Source organism: Nylanderia fulva, unplaced genomic scaffold (assembly GCF_048542155.1).
Source record: "Nylanderia fulva isolate GAGA-0341 unplaced genomic scaffold, ASM4854215v1 Scaffold7, whole genome shotgun sequence".
Classification (NCBI taxonomy): domain Eukaryota; kingdom Metazoa; phylum Arthropoda; class Insecta; order Hymenoptera; family Formicidae; genus Nylanderia; species Nylanderia fulva.
The window spans coordinates 6,587,577-6,613,368 of NW_028190807.1; the positions used below are offsets into that span (position 1 = coordinate 6,587,577).

Below are 25,792 nucleotides of genomic sequence, written 5' to 3' on the forward strand. Positions count from 1 at the left end.
GCAATATTTTCTGCAATAATCTACCGTTTTATTTTTAATATCAGATTCGTAATCATTATAATCCTAAAACTTGTAGTTTTACAAATCTATAAATATTTATTTGTACGTTATTTGGCAAGAATGAAAACATTTTTATCCCTATACAAAACCGCGAGACATTATAACTCAATGTTATATTTTAAATCACATATTTTGCCTTATATATTATAGTAATTTCTTAGGGTCTGTTTTTCAATAATAGTTTAAATTTAGATCGAAGTTTAAATTATTATTGAGTTTATAGCATTGTATCTTTTCGAACAAAATCTTCATAACTTTAGAAAATAAACAAAAAAGAAAATTACAGCTCTCTTTAAAGAATCTCTCTAAATTAATATTGAATTAAGTAGTTCTTATTAGCAGATTAGCAAATAAAAAATAACTTTTAATATTCAAATATCTATATTTAATTATCATGAATTATTTATTTCTACTACTTGAACTGATATTAAAATATTATTATTTTTTTTTATTTTTAAAGGAGTATTGAACTCTTATATCAATCCTTGTATTACATAACATAAATAAAATTACGTATATGTGATTTAGGTAATTACAGCTGCTTGAAAGTGGATTTAATCTTTACGCGAGATCGCTCTTTCTATTTTACCACGGTTTTCATCCCGGGCATTATTTTGGTAACCAGCTCTTTCATCACATTCTGGCTTGAATGGAATGCCGTGCCGGCGCGAGTGATGATCGGTGAGTCTATGCAGCACAATGCCATTTTATAATTCGAGAGAGAGAGAGAGAAAGAGAGAAATGTAGATTTATAAATTACGATAATTTCAAAAATTCTATTATTTGAACGATGTTAAATAAGGCCTAGAAAATTTGGTCAACGAAACTTTTCTTTTAAATTTTTTAATTTCTAGATAATTTTTTCTTATCAACCTTATTTCTATGTCGATTGCTAAAGTTTTAAATGCTCATCGGTACAAGATATTAATTAAAGCCAAATACCTGTCCCAAGTACTGTCTCAGAATTAATAAAAACTCAAACTGTCAGTTAAAATTTCATTTTAAAAATTGTTCTGTGATTTCAAGTATTCTTATTTTAGTCTAAAGATGATTAATTTTTCTTGTTTTTAAATTTAAATTAGATATTAGATTTGCACTAAAATTTTTGATACAAGAGGTACACGCAGCTTCTGATATGGGTATTTGTCGAATAAAATGAATGTCTCCAATCATGTTTTAGGTGTAACAACAATGCTCAACTTTTTCACTACGTCGAATGGCTTCCGGGGAACGCTGCCCGTCGTTTCAAACCTGACTGCCATGAATGTATGGGATGGCGTGTGCATGTGCTTCATCTACGCGAGTCTTCTCGAATTCGTTTGCGTGAACTATGTCGGTCGCAAGCGACCGATGCACAACGTTGTCTATCGTCCAGGCGAAAACCCCGTCACCCAGGTATTTTGCTGATTGACATTTTTTTCCGACGCGACGCATAAATCGCACTTTCATACTCAACGGATATTCAACGACGCAAATTTGTGTGTGAATGGAGCCGTACTGCCTTTTCAATACAATTAATATCAGTTAACACACATATTATACACACACGTGTATGTGTGTGTGTGTCTGTCGTCATACATACACAAATGTCCCGAAATTCGTGATACAAAATACTGCAGCAAGAAAGTTCTCTCAAAATTAAGCAGTAAAAATATTTACCATTTTTTATTTTAACAGTTTTAAGGGAGGTATAAGAATTTAAAGCTGAACTATTACAAGATTCGTTCACAATTCACTTGTTTATGAATCATATATACATATATATATATATATATATATATATATATATAATATATATATCACTAAATACTATGGTGCATATGAGTCACAGGCGAACAAGCGGTTGTCTAAAAATAATCTGTGTGTTTAATTGATTTTATAAGCCTTTATGTTAAAAACTATTGCTTAGAATAAAAAATTGTAAATATTTATATTAATTGTACATGTTTTAATTTTTCGAAATTTTCTTGCTGCAATATTTGGATTTGCAAATTTCAGAGAAAACACTCTGTATACATATACACATACAAGCACATACTTACAATATGCATATATATATACATATATACACACACGTATATATATATACACATATTTACACATACTTGATTTATATTTTTATATAAATATTTATATAAAATAAATTAAATACAAATTGGCAAATTTAATTGGCATGAGTTATTTTATTTTAATCAATGATAATTGCTCTTTTTAAATCAATTCTAAATATATTTACTCTTGAAAAATAATTTATATCAAGTGATATTATTTATTTAACAAGTAAATATATATAAAAAAAGATTTGTATTGATTTTTGGTTGATATAAACAGTTATATATACAGAAAGTCCGGTGACATTAGAAAATATTGGTTAATTTTCAAAAGTTAATTTATTATTCGGAATCAGTTTAAGAAAACCAATCATCGTTCGATTAAAATCAAATAATTTGAAATAAATGAAATTTTCATGCTTTTATTTTCACATGATCACGAATAATTGTTTAATATATATAAATATAAATCTAGTATGCAAATACAAAGATTTAATTTGAAAATACGAAGTATTATATATTAAATATTTTCAATCAGTTTTCATAAAACTTCATGCACAACAAATACCATAGTTAGATAATACAGAGAAATTTTGCAGAGAAATTATTAATCATCCTGCTGGTTTATATCGACTGTAAGATTATTGTCATTGTTGAGACCACAAACACAGATTATTCGCACGAATAAATCAATTTAAAACGATATCCTCTAAACGATATCTCTCCGAGTTACAATCTCGCCTTATGATAATAAATAATGTTGACCTATTAGATAAAAATCAAATTATCAGTATCGATAATATGATCTTGTTAGGATCTGGCAATCTTCCTTTTAATAGAAGCAAATTAAAACTTCGTTTATTTTGTAAAGTTTTATATAAAGTTAAACTTAATTCACATCAGCTTTGCGATCATCTTTCTGATTTCATCGAATAAGAACATTTCGTAAGAGGATTGTGTGACAAGAAATGACAAAGTGACAGTAACGTCGATTTATTTGACGTAATGTAATGGTCCCCATAATATTGCTATCCTATATGTGCAGCTCTACCGCAAAACGCACTTTATTGATATTAGTATAATCAATATTTTGCTGTTTCATACTATGTAATTCATCAAATTTTCGGTAATATTAAATTTTTTTTTAATCAAATGCAAATACATAATATAACATTATTGTTTTGCAAAAACAAAATGTCCAATGACACTTAATACAAAATAAAATAGTCACTATACATATAGTGGCGTTTTGTCCTATAAAATAGTTTAGAGAGAAATTTTCATGCACTATAATGTGATATATACATATAATATGCAAAAAGTAATCGTGTAATTGAAAATAATTGTTTGCTACAATATATTTTAAGTTCTGTCAAATTTTTTCAGAATACATTTTTTATACTTATGTTTGATATTTATCGCTCGTTTCTTTTTTATTGCGTTTATATCTTGCACATATGAACATGTTGGCGTGACTTTGCACAAACACAGTATGATCTTGTCTAATATCTGCATCTCTCGAGACTTTTATATTTATATCTTTAAATTCGTATGTTTTCTTTTTCTAGAGAGTGTGAGTGTTACTTTCTGTCAAATTTCAGCCAATGTCATTTGTGAACCGCAAATTTATTGGATAAGAATCACGCGCGAATTTTGCCGCATTTTTATCAGCAATAATCGATTGATTCTTAAAACCATCTGGAGATCCACAATATTTCACGATACATGTTTGACAACACTCATTGTGTAACGCATCAATGTTTTGGAGTTAGCACAAGAAGATATCTAAAAAAGAGACACGTTTAAAAAAAAGAAAAAGAAAACAACTCGGACGTATCTTAAAGAGATAACCCAGCATATAACAAATTTGAGCATCATTAACGCGGTATTTCTTTGAGTGTTTTTATTATTTTTTAAAAAGACTGCAATATGTATGTCTTTACCATTTGATTCATTTTGTTTCTCTTAATTCTCAGATTTCTTTCGTTTTTTATTTTTTCTATTTATTCTTACTTTCATTTAATTTTATCCAATTTCTCTTTTCTGTTATCAGTTTCATTAATTTCTTGTTTATTTTTATGATTTACATTCACAATATATAACATTTTTCCTATCTAATCTCTATGTAGATTTATAAGATAATTCCATCTCACAATTAAATACCGCGCGCTTCTTATATTGAAATGAATTTTATTTTATAAAAATTCAAAATATATTAATTATATATATATATATATGTATATATATATATATATATATATATATATAAAAGCGTAAATTACATTTATTATTGAGGTACTTAATAAATGGCAATACCATGTTGTATATATGACGTGATTAATATTTACACGTTATAATCTGTCAAAAAAGATCAAGATTTCAAAATTAAAGAAATCAGAATTCCATCATTCAATTAGAATCTATCTTATAATTTAAATATGACTTATTAGAGGATTAGAAAATATTTCTAGTTGTTGCTAGGAAAGTTCATGAAAATGAAAATCGACATATTGGAAATTTATGAAGGAGAGTATAAAGAAAAAGAAAAATATCTGACATGTTCTTTATTTTCTCTTTCTCCTTTTTCTCTGTCTCTTTCTCTTTCTCACACACACTCTCTCTATCTCTATCTCTCTTTCTCTTTCTGTCTGTCCGTTTTTGTTATAAACACGATTAGTAAAGAATTTGGTTGGTGGAAATGTTGGTAAGTCTCTTTGTTTGGTGTCTGTGATGTTACAGCGGCTCCCAGCGGTACTCAGCAGGATAGGAATTATATTGGCCAGCCCTTTGGTAAGATCTCCCATTGTGTTAGGACACGGTCATGATTTCGCGCGTCTTTGATTTCGCAAAATGCGAATTGCAAAATGTACCATTTTATGATTTATCGGAATTTTCATTATGAAAAAAATACAAAAAAATCCATAAGAGAATTGTAATGCAAAAGAGAAATGTATACTATAATACGCGCATATTTTCATATAAATAATAATGCCAAACAAAATTAATTAGAAAAAAATGGAAAAAATGCACGTGCAAAATCTTAACCGCGTCCTAAAAACATATACGTATATAAACACACACACGTACAAATACAGATACTTGTTACCATTCCAGACGCGTATTACGTACGTATACTCTAGAAACTCCACATATTTTTATCATACTTCCATATATTACTAGCGATATGTGATGAGTATAGAGATGGAAAAATTTTACAAGGATAAATTTTCGAAATCAAAAATATTTTAAAACAAAAGGTTCTGATATATAAATAGAAATTCAAATAGGAAACGAATTAATAAGAGGAGTCAAGAACAGAAATTAGGCGTAATAAACTTATTATAAAATCTGTTTTATTTAATTTGTTATTAAATTAAATGAATAAGATTTTAAAATAAGTTTGTTCTGTCTAATTTTTCTGTGTTTGACTCTTATTAGCTTGTTTTTTATCTGAATTTGTATTTAGAAATATTTATTTTGATATTTATATACGCACATATATACTGTATTTATTTTTTCATATAAGGTTTCCCTGATGTTTTCGTAACGATATTTGTTCTCATTGTGGTAATTATGGATGATGGATGATATAATTAGTTGAACAGACATACATTTTGCAAGAGAATTAGGACAATGACCGCCATTAATATGACAAAATCAGTTGTCAGTTACAACAAAACCAGTGCATGTACAGTTACATATACATATATGTATGTATTTAATTTTATGCCATTTTATATGTTGCTTTTTGTCTGAATACGAAGATTCAAAAATTTATACAATAGCGTTAATTAAAAATTATCTCTAACTCTCATTTGAGAAATTTTAGTTAAACAAATAAAAAAAACCAATATTAAGATTTGTTTTATATAATATTAAACAGAAAGTATAAAATAAACTGGCACACACATACACACAACATGCAGGATGTTTCAAACTATTAAATGTTTTCTTTAATAGCAAAGTCGTTTTCAAATTTGAAAAAATTGTTATTATTAAATTATCGGAAATGCTGTTTATTAAATGACAAAATTAAATATCAGGCGTTTAGTAACCGTATAACATTGGATTATTTCTTTTCGCGCTTATACTCGGATTGGCCGATTTTTAAAATAATCTTAATCGATAAAATGATGTGTTTATATTATATATGCGCAACAATTTTAAAGAATTCACCAAAATTTTATAAATCGCGCGCTAGATCTTTCTTTCTATATGCCTTTCTTGTCTATATATCTGTTTCTGCCCATCGTAGGCATTCTAATAGTTATTTATGTCTTATCTGTTGATCATTTATTATATATTATTAATATACATTAGTGTTACTATTTTTCGAACCTTATTCTCATTTATTATCGCTGATATCTCAACATATCAACGTTGGTAGTCTCCTCATTATCTTTATGTTTTTTAAATATTTTTTAATACATTTTTTAATGTTGCTCCTAGCTTTTATAATAATGTCCGATCATCTCGAATTACTCTTTTTATTTTGTTCATTCATTAATAACTGAAATCAATAGGAGGCTTACCAAAGACGAAGACTGAGGACGATGGGAACTAAAAACAAATTTGTTTTTTGTCACTTGAATTACTAAACATACATACATGTAATGTTATATGAAAAAATTGTTAATGTTTTCTTTCGATTTGTTTGACTAAATATATGACTAGCTAAATGTATCCTCACTTTAACCACACAAGAATTGTCACAATGATAACCAATAGAAGTTTAATTACAAATACATCAGGTAAATATTTTTTTTATACAAAAAAAATACTGTCTAATTTTAAACATGAAAAAATATAAATACAAAAATATATCTATGTATGTATGTATGTATGTACATTATTGCATAAAAGAGAGAGTTTCAGAACATCTTACATTTTTGCATAATAATTCACTTTTTCTACACAAAATATAAAGTTATAAAGTAACTTTCTTTTTCTACACAAAATATAAAGTTATAAGTTATAAATTCTATTACTTTCTATCACAAACTTAGTCTGATAAGTTTGCAAAATCATTACAAATTTCTGAAAGAAATAAATATGATGCACAAAAAAAAATATTTTACTAAAAAGTTATTACCTAAACTTTAAATATAATAATTAAATAGGTGTAATATAGGGACATCTAAAATTTAACTATGTAGCTAATATTTTTTTCCGTGTATATATTAGTCGAAAATAAAGTCGAGAACTTTGCGTGAGATAAATATTTAAATATACATATATACGCGATTAAAAAGTATGTTAACAATATTCTCATAAAACGTAGGTACCAAGTTAAATAAATCGTTAGTTAAGTTATGAATAAAGAGGAATGAGTCATAAAGTAATGAAAAAGAATATCTTTCGAAAAATGCGCTGCTTACATTAAAAAGATTTTAAAAAATAAATGATTTTATATACTTATCAGAGTAGATTCATGATAGAAAAAGTAAAATTTGTAAAAACCATTTTAACTCTATATTTTAAGTATAAAAAGAGAAATTAGAAAAGAGAAATTATTAGAAAAAACGTAAGATATGTTGAAACTTTTGAGCGTTAGTTATATATGTATGCTGTACTATACTACATATATACTATATATACACACACACATATATATATATCTATATATATATATATATATATAAAAGAGGTAGGTTTAAAAAGTTCCCAAAATTCATTTATAAATACATAAATAATTAACTTTAGAACTATTTACACTACATGTTTTCAAAGTAATCCCTTTGAGCAATTATACATCTTTGCCAACAATTATAACGCAAAAAATAAGCATTTCCTGGAAATTAATTTTCGATAATTTTTTCAGTTTGTTAATTTCATTTTCCTCGGTCGTCACAAAAAATGTTTATGCAATTTATAAAACCTATGATATTTTTATTACTGTCTCATAGTAGATTTATTCTGCAGTTGACATTTTCAAATGCAACGTATTAAAAAATGCAGGAAACAAATAATAATTTTTATTTTTTATTTTAAAAAAATTTTTCAAGTTCCAAGAACCACAGATTTCTATATATTATATTAAACCTAACGAAAAGATGCAAAGACATATCTTATTAGACAAAATATATAGGACAGCAAAGTTAGAGAAAAAAAAATACAGGAACATTATATACAAAATTGGTAAATAATAATAAAATAAATTTATCGATATTATAGTTTTAGTTGCTAACGTTGAAGCACTATTAGGCAAACATTAGCTGTATTTTGAAAAAAAATCTAAAGTTTAAAATTTAAAGATAATTTATAGCAGATCTTATATCAACGTTTTAAATATTGAAATTAATAGAGAAAATAATTATCCAATAGAAAAGATAGAGAAGGATGTATCTAGCTATTGTTCGACCCAAAGTTTGATACCGAGTGTTCACTATCATGCCTTATTAATTTAAGAGAAACATATCACCGAATTTTACCTAATTAAATATATAATAACCCTTGCATCACATTTTATCATGTGAGCTTTATACATATGTGTTAACGTCTAATGTACTTTATAGAAGTCTGAACTTTTTGAACCTATTTTATATATATATATATATATATATATATATATATATTTATATATATATATTTATATATATTTATTATTATAGAAATATAAGTGCGCGTGTGTATGTAGGTGAACAAGTCGTGAATGTGTGCGTGAGTGTATGCCTAAGTGTGTGTAATGAATTTGAGCGTGTGGGTATGTGTATATTTGTGTATATTTGTATTTTTAGTTTCGTATAACAGCGAAAAACAATTTGAAAATAAATATTGCCATAAAAGATATTTAAAAACTTGCAAGCTTTCTCAATAGTATTCAATAGTAGCAAACTACAAAATATTTTAATATAAATAGTTTTTGCTCTTTGTTAATATTCGAATAAATTACTTTTTTACATGCTTTTTTATCATACATCTCTGCCTATATTTTTTCAATGTAAGTGAGTGCATTTTAAGTTAGATGCAAACGCATATATATAAATGCACAAAAAAAATGATCTAATTTTCTAATGAATAAGTGACAAGCAAATCAAGTTGCATAGTTTGATTAATCTCTTAAATTTCATACAATAAAACTGTAGCAAAAGCTTACAAGAACATTTAAAATATCATAATCTAATCAAGTTTAATATGAATTCATTCAGTTTCATTATTTTAACACATTGCTGTGCATTTATATAAAATAGGTAATATGATTATATAGGAAAGAGAGGATCTCTCTCTTATTTTATAAATTTTCCTTTCCTTCCGCCTTTACTTTTCTTGCATCTGGTCTGCATTTTACATATATTGATGACGATAATTCATTAAAATGTACGTATTACGCATGAAATGCATGAAAGCGTGCCGTGCACATGCATGGATGCATGTTATAATTTCACTCAATGCTTTATCTGATGCTTCGATATTTTTTATGCTTTAACGCTTTAAAAATATCGTAATTTTATAATAAGTGAATTTACACAATAATGAAGAGAAAAAAACGCGTTTAATTGTTCCTCAATCGTTTTGTATAATTATTTTTATAGACATAATTTATAAAGAGTATATATGTACAAAAATGTCTATTATATTAAAGTTTTGCATTTTAGTGATTTCTGAGAATCTTAATTTTTCTATTTGTACTTGTTTATCAAATAGTAACTTTTATTAATTAATTGATAGTGATGTAACAATTTAGTTTTTCTTGTTTTCTTCGTGAAAAATGTTAAATTTTTAATCTACAGTAATAATCTACTTAAATAACTGGTATTTTTTCATTTTTGTATCTGTAATGAAAGCATTCATTAAGAAATATCGATGTGTTCTTTCGCGCTTGTTTTAATTGCTTCCGCTACATCACCAGCGACCAGGATTTTTTGCGCAAGGTAATTTTTATTGCACACCATAAATCTCTCTAATCAGCAAAGCATTGTTCAATATTTATATTTTTTGTTAATGTTCTTCTATTTTTATTAATTAATGTTATAATATTGAGTTTTCAGAAAGTTTTTTCTCGTTAGTCTTTTTCTTACGAAATATCAAAAATAAACTCTCTTAATAATGACATACGTAAAAAAGAAAAAAAATATCCTAAATAGAAACATCATGGCCGCTGGCATATTAAAGACCATCACTTGCGCAAACAATATTTTTAAAACAGAAAGGCTTTGAAAGATGAGCATGCGGCCGAGAAGAAAAATAGAAAAATAATTTTCTGATAATTATCTTTATTGCTTTCTGCGTTCGACACCTTTTAAGCATAGCTCTCATGATCAATAATTAATTTCAATTAGGACAAACAAAGTAGAAAAGCGGCTTTCATAATTCATCAAGCTAATATATTCTTTTATTAATGCAAAAATCACGAACACATAATAGTAGCCAAAATTATTGCGAGTCAAAAATCAAAATCACGATTATAAAGAAATTATAAAACGTGTAACTAGCTACAAGTTATCATCTCGTTATATATACATCATGCCTTAATTGTGGTATCAACAAATTGCTTTTGCCATTAAACTACTTCTCATTTAAGCTTAACACATATCATAAGCTTAAGACAGGATATCTTTTGAGACGCAACAAGGCGGTGCGGAAATCCGTTCGAAAATTCATGTGGTTTTACGCAAATATTTTCAAGTGAGATCATGCTGAAAGACGTGCTGAGAAGTAAAGCTATTTTGTGTGTATATATCGTATATTATAAATTACTTTTTATTAGATGTTATCTTTCAACTATATATATTATCCAGAAAACTTTATTATTATATTTAAAAATGCCCAGGAATAATTTTAATCTAATTTTGATTCTGTTGTTCTGAGCTATTTAAATTTAAATATAATTTAATAATATACACTATATATATATCATACTATATAATTAAATGTAAAAATAAGTTGCGTTCTTCTCTCATCGTCTTTCCTATAAAATTTTGAAAAAATTGCAGAGAAATTTCTGGATTGCAGTGACATCAGTGGTTTATTTTGTGAGAGGGACGTGTGTTTGAGGATGTATTTTGTCGAACAAATTGTTTAGACATGTACAGTTGTTTGTTACGAGAATAATGTTCACATCGGATCTCCTGCAATTAACCAATTTTATAATCTTTCGAATAATGCAAATTTATATGTTTTAAATTATTTTTTTTAATAAGTAATCAATCGAGGTCTGATGTGGAACATCATAAGTAGATATTTATATAGCATGTAATTTATAAGTTATATTGCAGAGGCACGAGAAAAGTTAATTGATATACATATAATACTAATAAATAATATTAAATTATTAATAAAAAACAATGATTCACTCTTTGATGATTTCCACAATGAGCAGAAATAATTTCTGTGATTATCGATATTTAATTTTCTCTTCGTCGCGTAATATTTACAAAATTCATTACAAGTATTTCTGAATTATCAATGATATTATAACCAGTTCACGTATCAGATAGAAAAACGTTTTTATATCTCTCACACAAAGATTCAACACTATTCAATATTATTTTGAAATTGTAACAATTGTTGGTGTAATTTTTGCCGGACTGGTGAAAAAATAAATGTTTTGCATTTATTTATAATGCGAAAATAATACTCTATATGTGTCTTGGATACACATATATTTAATTTTTTTAAAGTGTCACATACAAGCAGATTGTTAAAGCCATATCAACTTCTTTTTTTATTAGTATATTTTTATGTTATTATTTAGCGTGTTTATATAAAATGTCATACTTGTCGATTATTTATTATTATATATTTTTTCGAAAAATCAATTATTCTGCTATTATATGACATATTAAAAAACGATAGACAATATTTCCATTTTTATTTATTTATCAATTACTTGACTATACTTGCTTGTATATGTATAAAAACGATAGATAATGATATGTAATGTAAACGTGAAAAATTGAAAATTGTCAATGTATATATATTTTGGGGGAAAAAAAGGAAAAAGATCTAAAAAAAGAACGAAAAAAATAGGAAAGAATGAATCATTGTTTAAAATGACGTAATGTCATTGAAATTATAAGTTTCTTCTACGGAGACCCTGTCGCAGGGTAAAAAGAAGCGGGAAGGAGGAACTACTACCGGTGGTACTACTGGAGCGAACGAGATTGTCACTTGCACTAATTGTGGACCTAATCCTTGCACGCACACGGCAACGAATGGTTGTACTGCCGAAGTAAGTAAATTTATATATATAATTTATATGTAATTTATATACACATATATTTCATATAGGTATTTTAATCCATTATGTGTGAATATCATTTGTTTCTTTTCTTTTCTTGAAAAATATAAAATTAGGATTAAAAAAAGATATATATTTTTTATTTGTTCTTTTACACACACAGAATAAATCCAAGTGATAACATTAATACAAATTGTTAGGCACATACACGCTACGAAACATCTATAAGAGACCTATTGCAGTATTTATATTATTCATAAAAAATTAAACTTGCAATATAGATACTAGTTTCGATCTTTAATCAGATTAAAGATGCAAGATTAAACTTTTATAAAGATTAATATAAATACTACAATAGGTCTATTATAGATATTTCATAGCGTGTACGTCAATGCCTGACAATTTGTATTAATTTTACCATCGTCACTTGGATTTGTGTGGTAAATATTAATCAGAGAAACACTTAATAAAATTCTTCCAATACCATATTGTCCCGATTACCATAATTTTTAGTAGAAATTCTAAGAGAAAATTCTCTCTGTGTATATACATATACACACACACACACTTGACATATAAAAAAGAATTAAAGAATAATTGTTTACATTCTCTTGTAAATCGAATATATAAAACCGATTTGTTTAATGCGTAATAACAAATTTGTTTTCTAATTATTAGTGATTCATATGATCGATATATGTATGTCTTAAGAAATCTGAAAGTTGCTCATAGTAAGAAAATTGTTCTCCTTACAGCTACGGAAAAAAGACCCGCCGCATCCAATTAGAGTGGCAAAAACAATTGACGTGATAGCCAGGATCACTTTTCCAGTCGCCTATTTCATGTTCCTCACTTTTTTCTTCATTCACTATAAGGGCACCTCGTAGAGAGCGACGCACAACGATCCTCGAAAGATCTCTCATCATTGGTATGAGCGACAACGAAGCCTCGTCATAGGCAACAACAATGCTCAGGCCATGGGGATTGAATCTACAGTGAGCTTTCTCTCAAGAACAGAAATACCTCTAAGTGTAAATAAAGATATCGATAATCGTATGAATTTGTGATGATTGGATCTTCACTGCGAAGATAACGATAACGTAACTCAACACGCAAAAACCGGAATTTTTAATGGAAAATCGTGAAATTATTCGTCTATAATGAACAACAAGCCAGATCAGCCGGATTAGCTTGAATAAGTAATGTTTGATAAATGAAGAGGAGAGAAAAAATATGCTGATGGAATATATTCGCAACCTAAGAAAGAAAAGAGTATCCACGAGACAGATTCGTCTTTGTTTATTCTTCATTTCTCTCACGTGTGATAAATTTTAAAAGCACTTCTTTATGGAGAAAGTAGATTCACGTCCGCTCCGCAACTATGAACAGCAGTCATGTTATACATTTATCTCTGTTTCTTTTTCCTCTCTTATATCTTTAGAAATAATAGATAAGATGCCGCCGGCGAACGCTTCTCAGTCAAACCAAGAGAATGACGCTTAGCTTAGTTAATAATGATTACACATAATATATAAAATATTATCATTGCGCCTAATTCGAACATCCTTATCAGGCATATGATAGCGAAATATCCGCAACCAAACATTAAATGTAGAATGATAGGAAAATAGAGAGAGAGAAAAGCGACAAGTACAGGATATTTCACATAACATGACCCATTCATGTTCTTTAACAAATATTGAAACCAATAAATAAGCGTTTTAAAATGATCAAAGATAATAGATAATTATAGATATATATATAGCTTTCACTGTAATATTTACATTTATACATAAATAAGTGAACGGCTCATTTTACGTGTCAAGTATTCTGTCAAATCGGATAGATGTTATTGAACGGAAAGCCGAATCGGAGGTGAAGACTTTTTGGTGAAAATATATACATTTATCATAACGTTTTGTGTACGTTGAAACCCAGGGAAATTGCCGCCATTCAACTTGATAGAAAATGGAAAATATAAAGTGCAGACTCTTGTTCACTTTATATGAAAAATATGGTAAATGCTAGAGGAACGAAAAAAGCGATTCGCAGTCGATTTAATGCGTCATATGCACTGCGGAAGAAAAACATCACCTTGATATTACTGAAAGTAGTAACATGCAATACTCTGATGTTTTCTTCTCAGAATACATTGATCACAACTATTTCTATGACACATGTCGAGCGCTGTCGGCTAATTCGAAATTTCTACTTGTAGCCTGCATACTATTTTAGGAACAGCATATGCTATGCTATGCTATACTATTATTATTATTACTGCTATTTTTATTATTATCGTAAAATTAATACATTATTATACTGTTACGGTTGCTATTCTATTATTGTATTATCGCTACTACTATACAAGTCACTGTTGTAATATTACAGTACTTACAATTAGAAGAGACGCAATGTCGGAGGCGCTTTTAAATGCGCATCCTCCATTTGTACTGATTGAGTTATACTTATCGTGTCTAGCAATATCAAAAACCAACAGACCAAGAAAATATAAACCGAATGTATATACCGGGAATATGTTTCGGTAATTCACTCGAGATACACTAGATATTACTTATAATTATAAGGAGATACGACCGTCTTGCTGTTGTTATTGCGCTATTCGCTATTGAATACGAGGAAAAATATTAATATCAATTAAAATATTAATATACATTTCTCAATATAGTGGAACATGTGGACACACAACACAAGCGCACGCACGCACGCACACACGCGTATATACGGACGACGAATGCGCATTCAAATTCGAAAAAAAACATGTATAAGAATCGATATATCTAATGGCGGTTAGCACTGATCTAAGTTTGTTATATAGTATGATGAAAAAATGTCAAGATATACATATATATATATATATATTATCCAGTTAACATATAAAGTTCACCCAAAACTCGAATTATTTTTTTCTCTTACTTATCTCTTATGTTTATACAATGTAAGAAATCTTATAGACCTTTTTTTTTAATACTATATTTATGTTGTTATTACTGTGATTTAATATTAGGAAAAGTGTTTAGAGAGATATCCCGTATATATTGCTAACTGAGACGTCCACATATAAGAAGCCTGAACAATAAATATACTCATTAATACAGATCTCGTCTAACTGCCAAAGGACTTTCATTCTCACTGGCGTATAGATGTATGTATTTTTCTCTAACTTCGAAATCTTTTAATGCACATTGTAAAACAACAAGCATCGTTTTTTGAAAGATTGTGCAACTCTAATTATCGATGTCATCTTCAAAAAAAAAAAAAAAAAAAAAACGCCCAAATAGAAATTTAGTTTAAAATGTCGCTTAATCTTTAAATGCATTCGCTTCAACAATGTTTATCACCTTATCAATTTTTACGAGAAAAAAGTCAAAAATAAAATAACAAAATAATAAACATCACACATTCGCGCAGCACTCTAATTTTATAATAAATAATTTAAGTGGTTAGTGATGCGCATCAATATGACAAAATTAAAGAAATTGAAGTAATTGAAATTAATTGTGTCACAGCCCTTTTTAATAAATAATTAAAATTATTATGTATTTCCGAAAATTGCCTGCAATTTTATTGGGTGGCCTTAATACACCTCATACAATAAAATCTCTAATTTTAGCCTTAATTTTGGCAGCATAAGAGTAACAATTTTTTGAAAAACCAAAATTAATGCAAACTTAATAATAAAAATCAAAATTTTTCACTATAAAAGTTGCCTAATTATTTTATTTACGTAGTTATAAATACAAAATTATCTGTACATGTCATTACAAAATCTGTCTATCATGACAAAAAATATGCGATATTGGTATTTTTGAAAGTACCTACATGTGGAAAAGTACCAAAATTAACAAGGCTAAAATTAACGAGACTCTATTGTATTTTCCTACTATTATATTAAAATCAATATTAATATAATTTTATTTGAATAAGTGTAATAATAAATGAAAAAGATTATGCAATTTCTGATTTTAAAAAATTCTTGATGAATTTATACATATAAAAACCGTTTCCAAATTTTTGTTATGTAATTTTTTTCAGAATAATCTAACATTCTATTTCTAAAATTATTCAACAGTATTTTACAAAATTATTGCTCAGATAAATTGTATTATTGGTTACGAGTTACGAATAAAATAGATATAATTAAAATAAAAGAAAAATGAGCAAGAAAATGAGAAAAAGGAATATATAAAATAAAAATTAAAAATATTTGTATATGAATATCGCACCTCTTTTAAGAGGTACCTTGCAATATATAATAAAATGTTGATTGTACGCAATAATATATAAAAATTCTTCAAACATGTAAGGCCAAAAAGCAGAAAGAATAGAAATGTCTTCAGTATGCAGTTTCTAAAATTAAAAAATTTTTTTTACTCTATGATGCTACGATATCGCGAAGAGCAGAAAGGGAAGAATAAAAGAAACAATAACACGCTTCCTTCTCTTGTCTATATATGCAAGCAAGATTTAAAAAATGTAGAGAGAGTAATAACAAAGTATCACACTACAATGGGATCAAATTAAAAAAAAAAGTGAGAAAGAAGATAGAAAAAGAGAAAGAAAAAAGAAAATAATAAAAAAGAAGAAAGTAGGACAAAGTTGTAAGAGGAGAGAGAAAGAGATGATTGTTAGGCAATACAATTCGAAATAAGTAATTTTATTTAATAAATAATCAGTGATGCCTCAATTTGGAAATACAAACTGTCGGCTTTACTAATAAATATAAATAATAAAACTTACGAAAACAAGGAAAAGAATTACAAAAAAATTTTTCAAATATTTTAAAATTATAAATTAAATTTTAAATAAATTGTAATATTTTTAGCTTAATTAATTTAATTAATTTTAATAATTATGTAATGTTGCATAATAATATAAACTGACATTATTATAACCATTTGCCTATGACATCAAAAAGATGAAGTAATATATTTTTTTCTGATCGTCACATATACTTTTTTCGTCCAGATCAGTGTTTCTCATCTCCTTAAAAATTAGCCAAAGTTTAATTTTTAAGTTCTTGAATAGTAATATTTATTTCTTATAAGATTGTCGTATAATATATCGTATTAGTATCAAAGATATCTTAAATTTATCTAGACATCAAAAATAGTTTTACAGCTGCTTTTTTCTATAACATTACAACTTTTAACATTTTATTTAAAATAAATTTCTGCGATTTTCTTTAGACATTAGATAGTAAATAAAATTTAATTTGATTCTTAATGATTTAAATAGAATTTTACAGTGAAATATAAAATATAATTTACACAAAATATAAAAAATTTTAGTTGACGATATGCACAAATACTTCATATTTGTATAATATTTGTTACAAATATTGCTTTTATCATTTGGATTTGATTGTTTATTGCCTTTTAACAAAAAATAGCTGATAGTGTCCAATTGTAATTTTGGTAAATATTTTTATTAGTGGAATCAATCCCAATAATGTATAGCTTGATATATGTATATTGTCAAAATTATAATCTTGAATAAAATTTGAAAGATTTTAATTATTGTTTATTTACGTGAAAGTTAACAAATAAGTTTATGTAAAAAAAGGTAGAATCATAAAAACGTAATATTAATATTATATAAGTCTAATAGAATTGAATATCTTGCAGATAATAAAACGAGATAATATAATTCCTTGAAATTTCCAACATTAAAACTTGTTGAAAAATTGAGAAAGATCAAATATAAATAATTCATGTTTATATTGATTAATTCGATTAGTATATAATATTGACTGTTTTGAAAGAAAACAAAAATCCAAAGCAAAAACATCATAAATTTAAATATCAAAATTTCGTAAGTTGGTGCGAATAAATTTACTGCTGACTATCTCCAAATTAAAATTATTTATTTGGTGTATCATGTATTTAATATTATATTTCTTATTTTGACAATATATTATTATTATTATCAATTACACATACATACATACATACACAATTGATAATAATACATATATTGCCAACAAATAAATTATATTATTTGATATGTATATATTAATTTATTTCATATTATTATATTTTAAATTGTAAAACACGCTTTGGGGCCCATATTCTCGAACTAAGCACTTTTAGCAATTAAAATGGTTCGAAAATATGGGTCTTTGTGTTTCATAATTTAAAGTTACAAGGGAAATAAATAATTTACATGTAAATATATATAGATAACTTTGGCTATTTTTTAAAGAGTTTGGTAAGACTTTGCATTGTGATAAATCATTCTGTATAAAAAATGTCTATGTTTTATGTAATAAAATAAAAACAAAACATGCTAGACGGTAAATCATTTTTTATATAAATCTTTTGTCCATTTAAATAAATAAACCTTACTTCCAGATCCGTAACTAATGTGCATATGTTGAAATATTTCACAATAATTTTGATTTATGATAAAATTTCACAAGTATTATTTTCGGACGTCTTTACTATCATTATAAAAATATAACAGTGATTTTTTTTATTTGATCATATGTGTGTTCGCACCCCTATTAAAATCTTATAATTCGAAACACTGCCATGCAACTAAAGTATAAAAAAAAGATTATTATTTATGATATAAAGTGAACGTAAAGTTTGCGTATTATGACATGAAAAAACATGGAGATTCGTAAAAAATAAGATGTACATTATAAAAAAAATGTACAATATATGTGTAAAATCGAGATCTCTCATAACTTAAAAATATAGGCTTGCAAAATATATGCAGATTTAAATCTTAATTCGGACGATTCTACAAACTTGTTAGCTCTTGGTTAATTTATTATTTGTAAATACTTATTTATATTATTTATATTTATTATTTATAAGTATTATTTATAAATTATAAATTACTGCAAGTCCTCTTTGTGTGTGGCCTACGATTTACGGCTTATTTACCGATATTACGATCTACTGAAATAACACGCGAGCAATAATGAACGATTCTATCCGACGTAATCTTCGATTTGACAAATCTACATTCCAGAATTATATTAGTTTAATACACAATTATGCATTAATTCACGTTATGCATACTCGTGGTAATAATGCAATAATAGAACTGTTTTTAGTGAAAAAATTTTATGTGTAGGTAATATCCTCCCTCATCACAGTAGTTTTCATCACATTAGAATAGAAGGATATTTTCTGCAACGACTCTTCCTTACAAGTAGCAACAAAAGAAAACGCCTAGAAAACATTTTATTTTTAGCAGAATAATGATACAAAAGAAGTATATGTTAAAATTGAAAAACAAAGATCTTTGAATAGTATTTATTTTAAACGAAAAAGTTTAGAGAAATATATCTTGATTTGTAGAATATATATTTGAAATTTATATAATTTCATATTTAATATCAGGATTTTTATAAATTATACATTTATTTTTGCATTGAAATAAAATCGTTATAAAACTGCAGTGCTCAAATAAAAAATTTATTGCTTATGGTGTTTATCGCTACTTGGAAGGTAATTGTGCAGCAAAAATTCTTCTACGAACATATTCTAATGAATGTTTGTGACACTTCTTGCAGAGCTCAAGTATCACGTGACTGCGTTTAGTAATTGGTATTGTAGAATTGTAAATTATGATTCCGCCGAAAAAAATGTAAATCTGTACTTTAGGAATACGTACGTATACATATTATATGTATTAACATATATTGAGCTTTGAGAAATTTTTCTCTGACCTGAGAAGACCCCAAAAAACTAATATCATTGTTTATGCATCGCTTACGCTTTGTTAATGTCGGATGAGACACATTCACAACTCGATCATGCTGTTTTAAAAGAAATTTATATCTAGACTCTCTATGTGTATGCACTATAAGTTCACATTATAAATCGATACGATATAACATAAGTATATTTCTACGATAATACGAAAAGATTATGGTAAAGATTATCGCGATGCATTTATATATATATTTCTTATAAGTCTCTCTAAAATTATATGTAATAGTATATAATGTGTGGATAGAGGAGAGTATCTTATTGTTTCTTCTTTCGATTTATTTCTACTGTTAAATTAATCTGGTAAAAGCTTTGAATCAGGATTCGAAAAGATTACATTTCTCCGTAACAGAATTTACCTGATCGCATACAGTTTATACCGCACTGCTACCTCACAATTCTTTACATGAATAATATTACAAAAATCTGTACATATAATTGACACAATGAATATTATGTAAAGCCAAGCATTGATAAAAATTTGTTATTTAATCGAATTTATATTTAACAGGCTAAATAAGAGCCAAACACGTGTGATACCAAGTAATTAAAATTAATTTCAAATTTAAATTTCATATCGAAATTTATTTTAATTACTTGGTATTATGCTAAAAAATGTGTGCTCTATGCAAAACAAATCAGTTTCAGTAAAAAATTAATTTTTATTGAAATTGCCTCACTACTATCCGCGTTTGGTTCTTATTAGTTCGTTGAAATTTATATTTTAAATTGTAGAAACCCTACTAATTTCTTAGTTGTTAAAATAAATTAGTTGAATAGTTGTAAGAAATTAATTTGTAACTTGATCATGTGGCTGGGCTCACAAATGTTAAGATGTTTCTTTAAAATTAAAAAAAATTTTAAATATTCAAAATTAATATTTATAAATAATTAAGTGTTCAATGTGTTTATTATATCAATATTTTTTAGTGTTCAATTCTTTATATTAATATTATTTTTTGTATAAATATATATGCGTAATATAATATTTTGCTTTATTTTCTAAATAATCTGACAATTATTTATACAAAATATTTGTTATCTTTGTTATTTATAAATAATATGTAATTTTATTTCTCTTTGTTAACGGAGAAAAAATATATCGAGCCTAACAGCGATATGAAACAAGAATAAAAATTGTTGAACTTATTGCTGTATTTTGTATATTTTATGCTGTGAATGAATATAAATCATTAGATTATAGAAATGCTAATAATTTAATTAATTAATATTGTTCACGTTTTAATATTCTACGGACCAAAATATAAGTAGTTATACCGATACTTTATACCGTCATCATGTACCCTGTTGGTTGTATCTTTTTAGATTCATAATCCTATGCAATCTGCAATACTTATTTGTTTGTAATATTTATTCAAATGTTATTTATTGAATTTTTATTAAAGTACACATCAAAAGTGAAAATAGAGATTATAATTGAAAAATAGTGCAAACTCCATTATGTAAGAAAGAATTGTGTTATGTTATATAGTTTTTGCATACAAAAGTATAATTTTAAATTATAAATATTTATAGAGAGATTTATTAATTTATAATTGCTTTTTTAAATATTATTACAACATATGGAAAAAAAATAAAAAGGAACTTTTATTTTACCCGCAGTAAATTATATAGTGTTGTATTTTAAATATTTCTTCTGAAATTAGAAACTTAAAACCGAAAAATAAATGATTTTTCTATATTAACAAAAATATGAATTTTGTAGTGATATAGTTTACGATAAAATTATATAAAATTTGACTCTATTTCTATACTATTTCTCTTATCGATTGTTTAAGCAAATATATTTGTATACAATTTACATGTAGAATAACTATATGTAAATTAACAAATATTTATTTTCTGTATAATTCAATATTTCAAATTTATCAATTTTTAATCTTAATATTTTGCAAATTTATTATATAAAAAAATTAACTTCATATCTTTTCCATAAGTTCCAATTGCAGTTCCACAAGAATAAAAACTTTGCCATCTATACTTATAAGGCACCTTACATACAAGTATATGCACTTAAAACTATGTAGATATTATTAGACGCAAAATAATAAATATATGCTATGACAATGAGGGTAATGATGGAGGAAACACGGAAATCATATTTAGACACTATAAGATCTTTAATATTCTACATTCATTTAAATGTTACACAAGTAAGAAAATATAATTATTTAAGCATCATAGTATATATATCAATATATAATTACATAGCATATAATTATTTTTTACATAGTTATCATTTATTTATTTATAAGAATATTTTATTAAGATGACTTTTATTCTGACTTCTTTGATTTCTATATATATTTCTATAATAATTTCTCTATGTATATATATTTTTTCGAAATAGATATATATATATATATATATATATATATATATATATATATTTGTAAAATTGCAAATAATTTTCATAATTTATGATTTTATCGTGATGTCTTACTACCATGAATATAATTGCAAGTTTCGAGATAAGGTAAAAAGAGTTGTGATATTATTAAATATCAGTGTAATACTAACATAAATGCGCGCGTGACTATTTTTGCAATATTTAAGATTAAAATGATAAAAAAATACAAACAGAATTAAATAAGTAATAGTAAACTAAATTCTCAAGTCGTAAAAATAGTTTCGTAAAATAGATAATATATATATGATAAACAATATTATTCATATATATCTACATATATATAAATTACGCGAAAGAAAATATATATAAAAATTATGTACGCCACTGCAACATCCATTTATGATTAATGAAATTAACATATGACATCTATAATTTAATGTGTGCATAATTTCCGAAATGACATAAAACCAGCGATATGTAATGACACACAATACATGTTATGTACATTAAATAAAGCTGATTTTTAATTCTAAATAAAATTCATTAATTGTTAAATTGTATCAATAATTTAAACATCTGAAATCTGAACTGCCAAATAGAGAGGCACAATAGATTTTATCTGCATGTTGCAGGCAAAGCTTTGTTTGAGGACCACCCTCCACCTGATTATTATTTATTATCACCAATTTATTTGATTTAATTTATTATTTGTAATGTATATTATCATTAAATATAAAATTGTCAACTAAAATAAATTGTTATTCTTATTCCCCACTATATTATTCTTTTTATATAATATTGATATAATTTTTAAGACAGCGTAAGAGATAACTTGATATAAAGTAATATTATACTGTTATGACTTGTTTTTATATAAATAGGATTTTATCTTTAAAATAATTATTTGCTTAATTTAAAAAAAATACATGTTGATTTATTTTAAGTTATAAAAACTTAGAATAGCCTTTGTATAAAAACCACATATCCATATAATTACTTAACTATTATTTTATATCCGCATATATTATTTTTGTACTTGTGTACGTGTGCTTGTAAAAAATTATATATATTTGCACATAAAATTATAAAATTATTTTATTAATAAGCATACATAGCCCTATTTATTCATGTTTGACTCTGCACAGTGCAATGTATGATTTTTGGGTAGACAAATCGTGCCACCCTACTGGACCCCTATCACAATCAGCGCAAGCTAGGTACTTGACATTATCTACTGTGTGTGACACACCAATATTTTCAAAAGTAAACATATTTTCCACTAACCAATAATTCAAAATAACTTCAGACTCATTATCTTTATCATCTCCTTTGCTATGTATATAAGGTAATGCAAACTGCAAAAAAATGTCATGTTGTTATTAATGTAATTGCTTAATTTTCTATTTATGATAGATTCTTATATGTGTGTGGATGTTTTGTACATATATAAAATATATAAATTTAAATTTATACATTATCATATTGTATACAAGAATCAATACCAGTTTTAGAGTAGAAATGATCAGTAAAGTGTAAAACAACATAATATATCAAAAATGTTTTTAATTAAGAACAATAGAACAATATAAATGCACTGATGTAATATTATGTGAAAGAAATAAACAATAAAGATTATTTTAATATTAACATATTATTATGTACAAGACAAACACAATATAAACTAACCTCCATATTTATTAACCTAGCTGTTCCAGCATTAAGCATTTTTGAAGGGCAAAATGTGCAATAAATTTTGCTTTTGTTTTTGCCTTCTGCATCTTTTTTCGTATCAATAATATTCGCTGACATTGTTCAAAATAAACCTTGAACTTTCTTTTTCTTCTACGATTTAGATCGGCGTTTACGTATGCCTGTGATCTCAACTTCACTACGCTTTATATACATAACCACGTGATCGAAAATGTGTGACAAGATATGTAAATGAATCAACATTCCGTCTTGCGCATGCGTCGAAACAGAATGAGAACCCATTCAGATAAATTGAAAAATTATTGCAAAATAATCGAAAAGTCAACGATTTCAGAATAGAGGAATTCGATTGTAAAAAAATATTGATAATATTTTTATGATAGTATATAACATTTTCTGCTTAGATGAAATAAAATACTAATAACATATTCGTCAGGAGAATATAAATATACACAAAAATACAGTATCACAATTACCACACGTAATAAACATTTTCAATGATAATAAAAAATTCGTGAAATATCTTTGCAATTTTAAATTGTAACTTTTGCTTTAATTAAAAACAAGTTACAATCGATCTACAAAATCTACATGAATGAATAGATTACAAAACATTAAAAAATAAAATTGTGCATTATAATAAAAAATTATTTATAATTATAACATTATTTTTACAATTCATAACTATAAATACAATTAATAATAATTAGTCTGTTCTTTAAATAAATTTCTAAAATAAATCAGATTAAATTTTTAGCTTCTTTTATATTTTATCTTAATTTATTGTTTTGTAATCCATTCAATTTGAGATGAACGAAACTATCTACAATCTATGCAGTTTAAAATCTACAAAATCTAAATCTATATATCTAATTTTTACGAAATCGTCACCTCAAAATAACATAAAAGTTCACTCACCGATCGATGATACAGCGGAGTTGACTGCATCGAAGCTACGTTAATCTGTAACACACAAATATAGAATTCAAATTAGAGTAGTGCAAAATAATTCATATTTTGATCTAAAAATAATCATTGTACCCATTGAATTTTATAGTTAACGCGTACAAGAATCAACAGAAAAATAAATAATAAAATAACTTTGAAACTTTTTGTGAAGACTATTTTTCTAATACAAATTTTTATATAAAAACTTTTATATAAATTTTATATATCAAACGTATTTTTTTCTAATTCTTTCTTGCTTAAATCATTTAAATACAAGAATAAAATGATCAAATACAAGCTTTATAACAAGTATTTTACACATAATAAATTTATACCCCAAGGTTGCTCCGCTGGTGCTCACTGCCTCCTAGGCCTGTTCCTCCTCTCAGCCTGCTCAGGATTGTCATCATCAAAGTCCTTTGATTCACCCGCACGATATCTTAAAGTTCAACTTAATAAACGACACTCCCGCACTAAAACGCCTGACGACTTTGGACGACACTCACGTACGACGAACACCGCGAATACACTACCGATCGTCGCGTATTTCGATAACATACGATTAATCCATGTACTTCTTCTTGCTAACAATTTCCGACTAGACTTCAGTTTGCGAGAATTTAGAAGACAATGTATGATGTTGATCGAAATATCATTGACAATATGGCGGCGGGATTGTTGTCGTTGTCGACTTGTGATTTTTACAAGAATTACGAATCTAATTCAT

At 26.2% G+C, this 25,792-nt stretch overlaps 2 protein-coding genes across 14 annotated transcripts in view; one reads left to right on the forward strand and one right to left on the reverse strand.

The window, feature by feature from the left end:
• pHCl-1 (pH-sensitive chloride channel 1) overlaps positions 1–15,851 on the forward strand; it is a 55,766-nt gene extending 39,915 nt beyond the window's left edge. For 7 of the 13 annotated variants that reach the window (XM_029301351.2, XM_029301354.2, XM_029301357.2 and 4 more), the window contains 5 exons: positions 589–741; positions 1,241–1,455; positions 4,851–4,901; positions 12,166–12,282; positions 13,047–15,851. In XM_029301351.2, the coding sequence (XP_029157184.1) occupies positions 589–741; positions 1,241–1,455; positions 4,851–4,901; positions 12,166–12,282; positions 13,047–13,178 (668 nt within the window). In that variant the 3' untranslated portion in view covers positions 13,179–15,851. Of the gene's footprint in view, positions 1–588; positions 742–1,240; positions 1,456–4,850; positions 4,902–12,156; positions 12,283–13,046 lie in introns of all 13 variants that reach the window. The other 6 variants (XM_029301356.2, XM_029301362.2, XM_029301364.2 and 3 more) reach the window with 2 other exon arrangements.
• A 7,633-nt stretch (positions 15,852–23,484) lies between these two features.
• strat (RAB interacting factor STRAT) lies at positions 23,485–24,319 on the reverse strand. The gene is made up of 2 exons (XM_029301330.2): positions 24,094–24,319; positions 23,485–23,762 (listed from the first exon to the last, which is right to left on the reverse strand). Exons 1-2 carry the CDS (start codon positions 24,214–24,216, stop codon positions 23,529–23,531), a joined length of 357 nt encoding a protein of 118 aa, XP_029157163.1. The 5' UTR covers positions 24,217–24,319; the 3' UTR covers positions 23,485–23,528.
• Between the last annotated feature and the right edge of the window lie 1,473 nt (positions 24,320–25,792).

Coding starts and splice junctions, on each gene's coding strand:
- strat (XM_029301330.2), bottom strand. CDS start 24,216: ATGTCAGCGAATATTATTGATACGAAAAAAGATGCAGAAGGCAAAAAC. Junction 23,763..24,093: donor CTAGGTTAATAAATATGGAG/GTTAGTTTATAT, acceptor ATTTTTTTGCAG/TTTGCATTACCTTATATACA.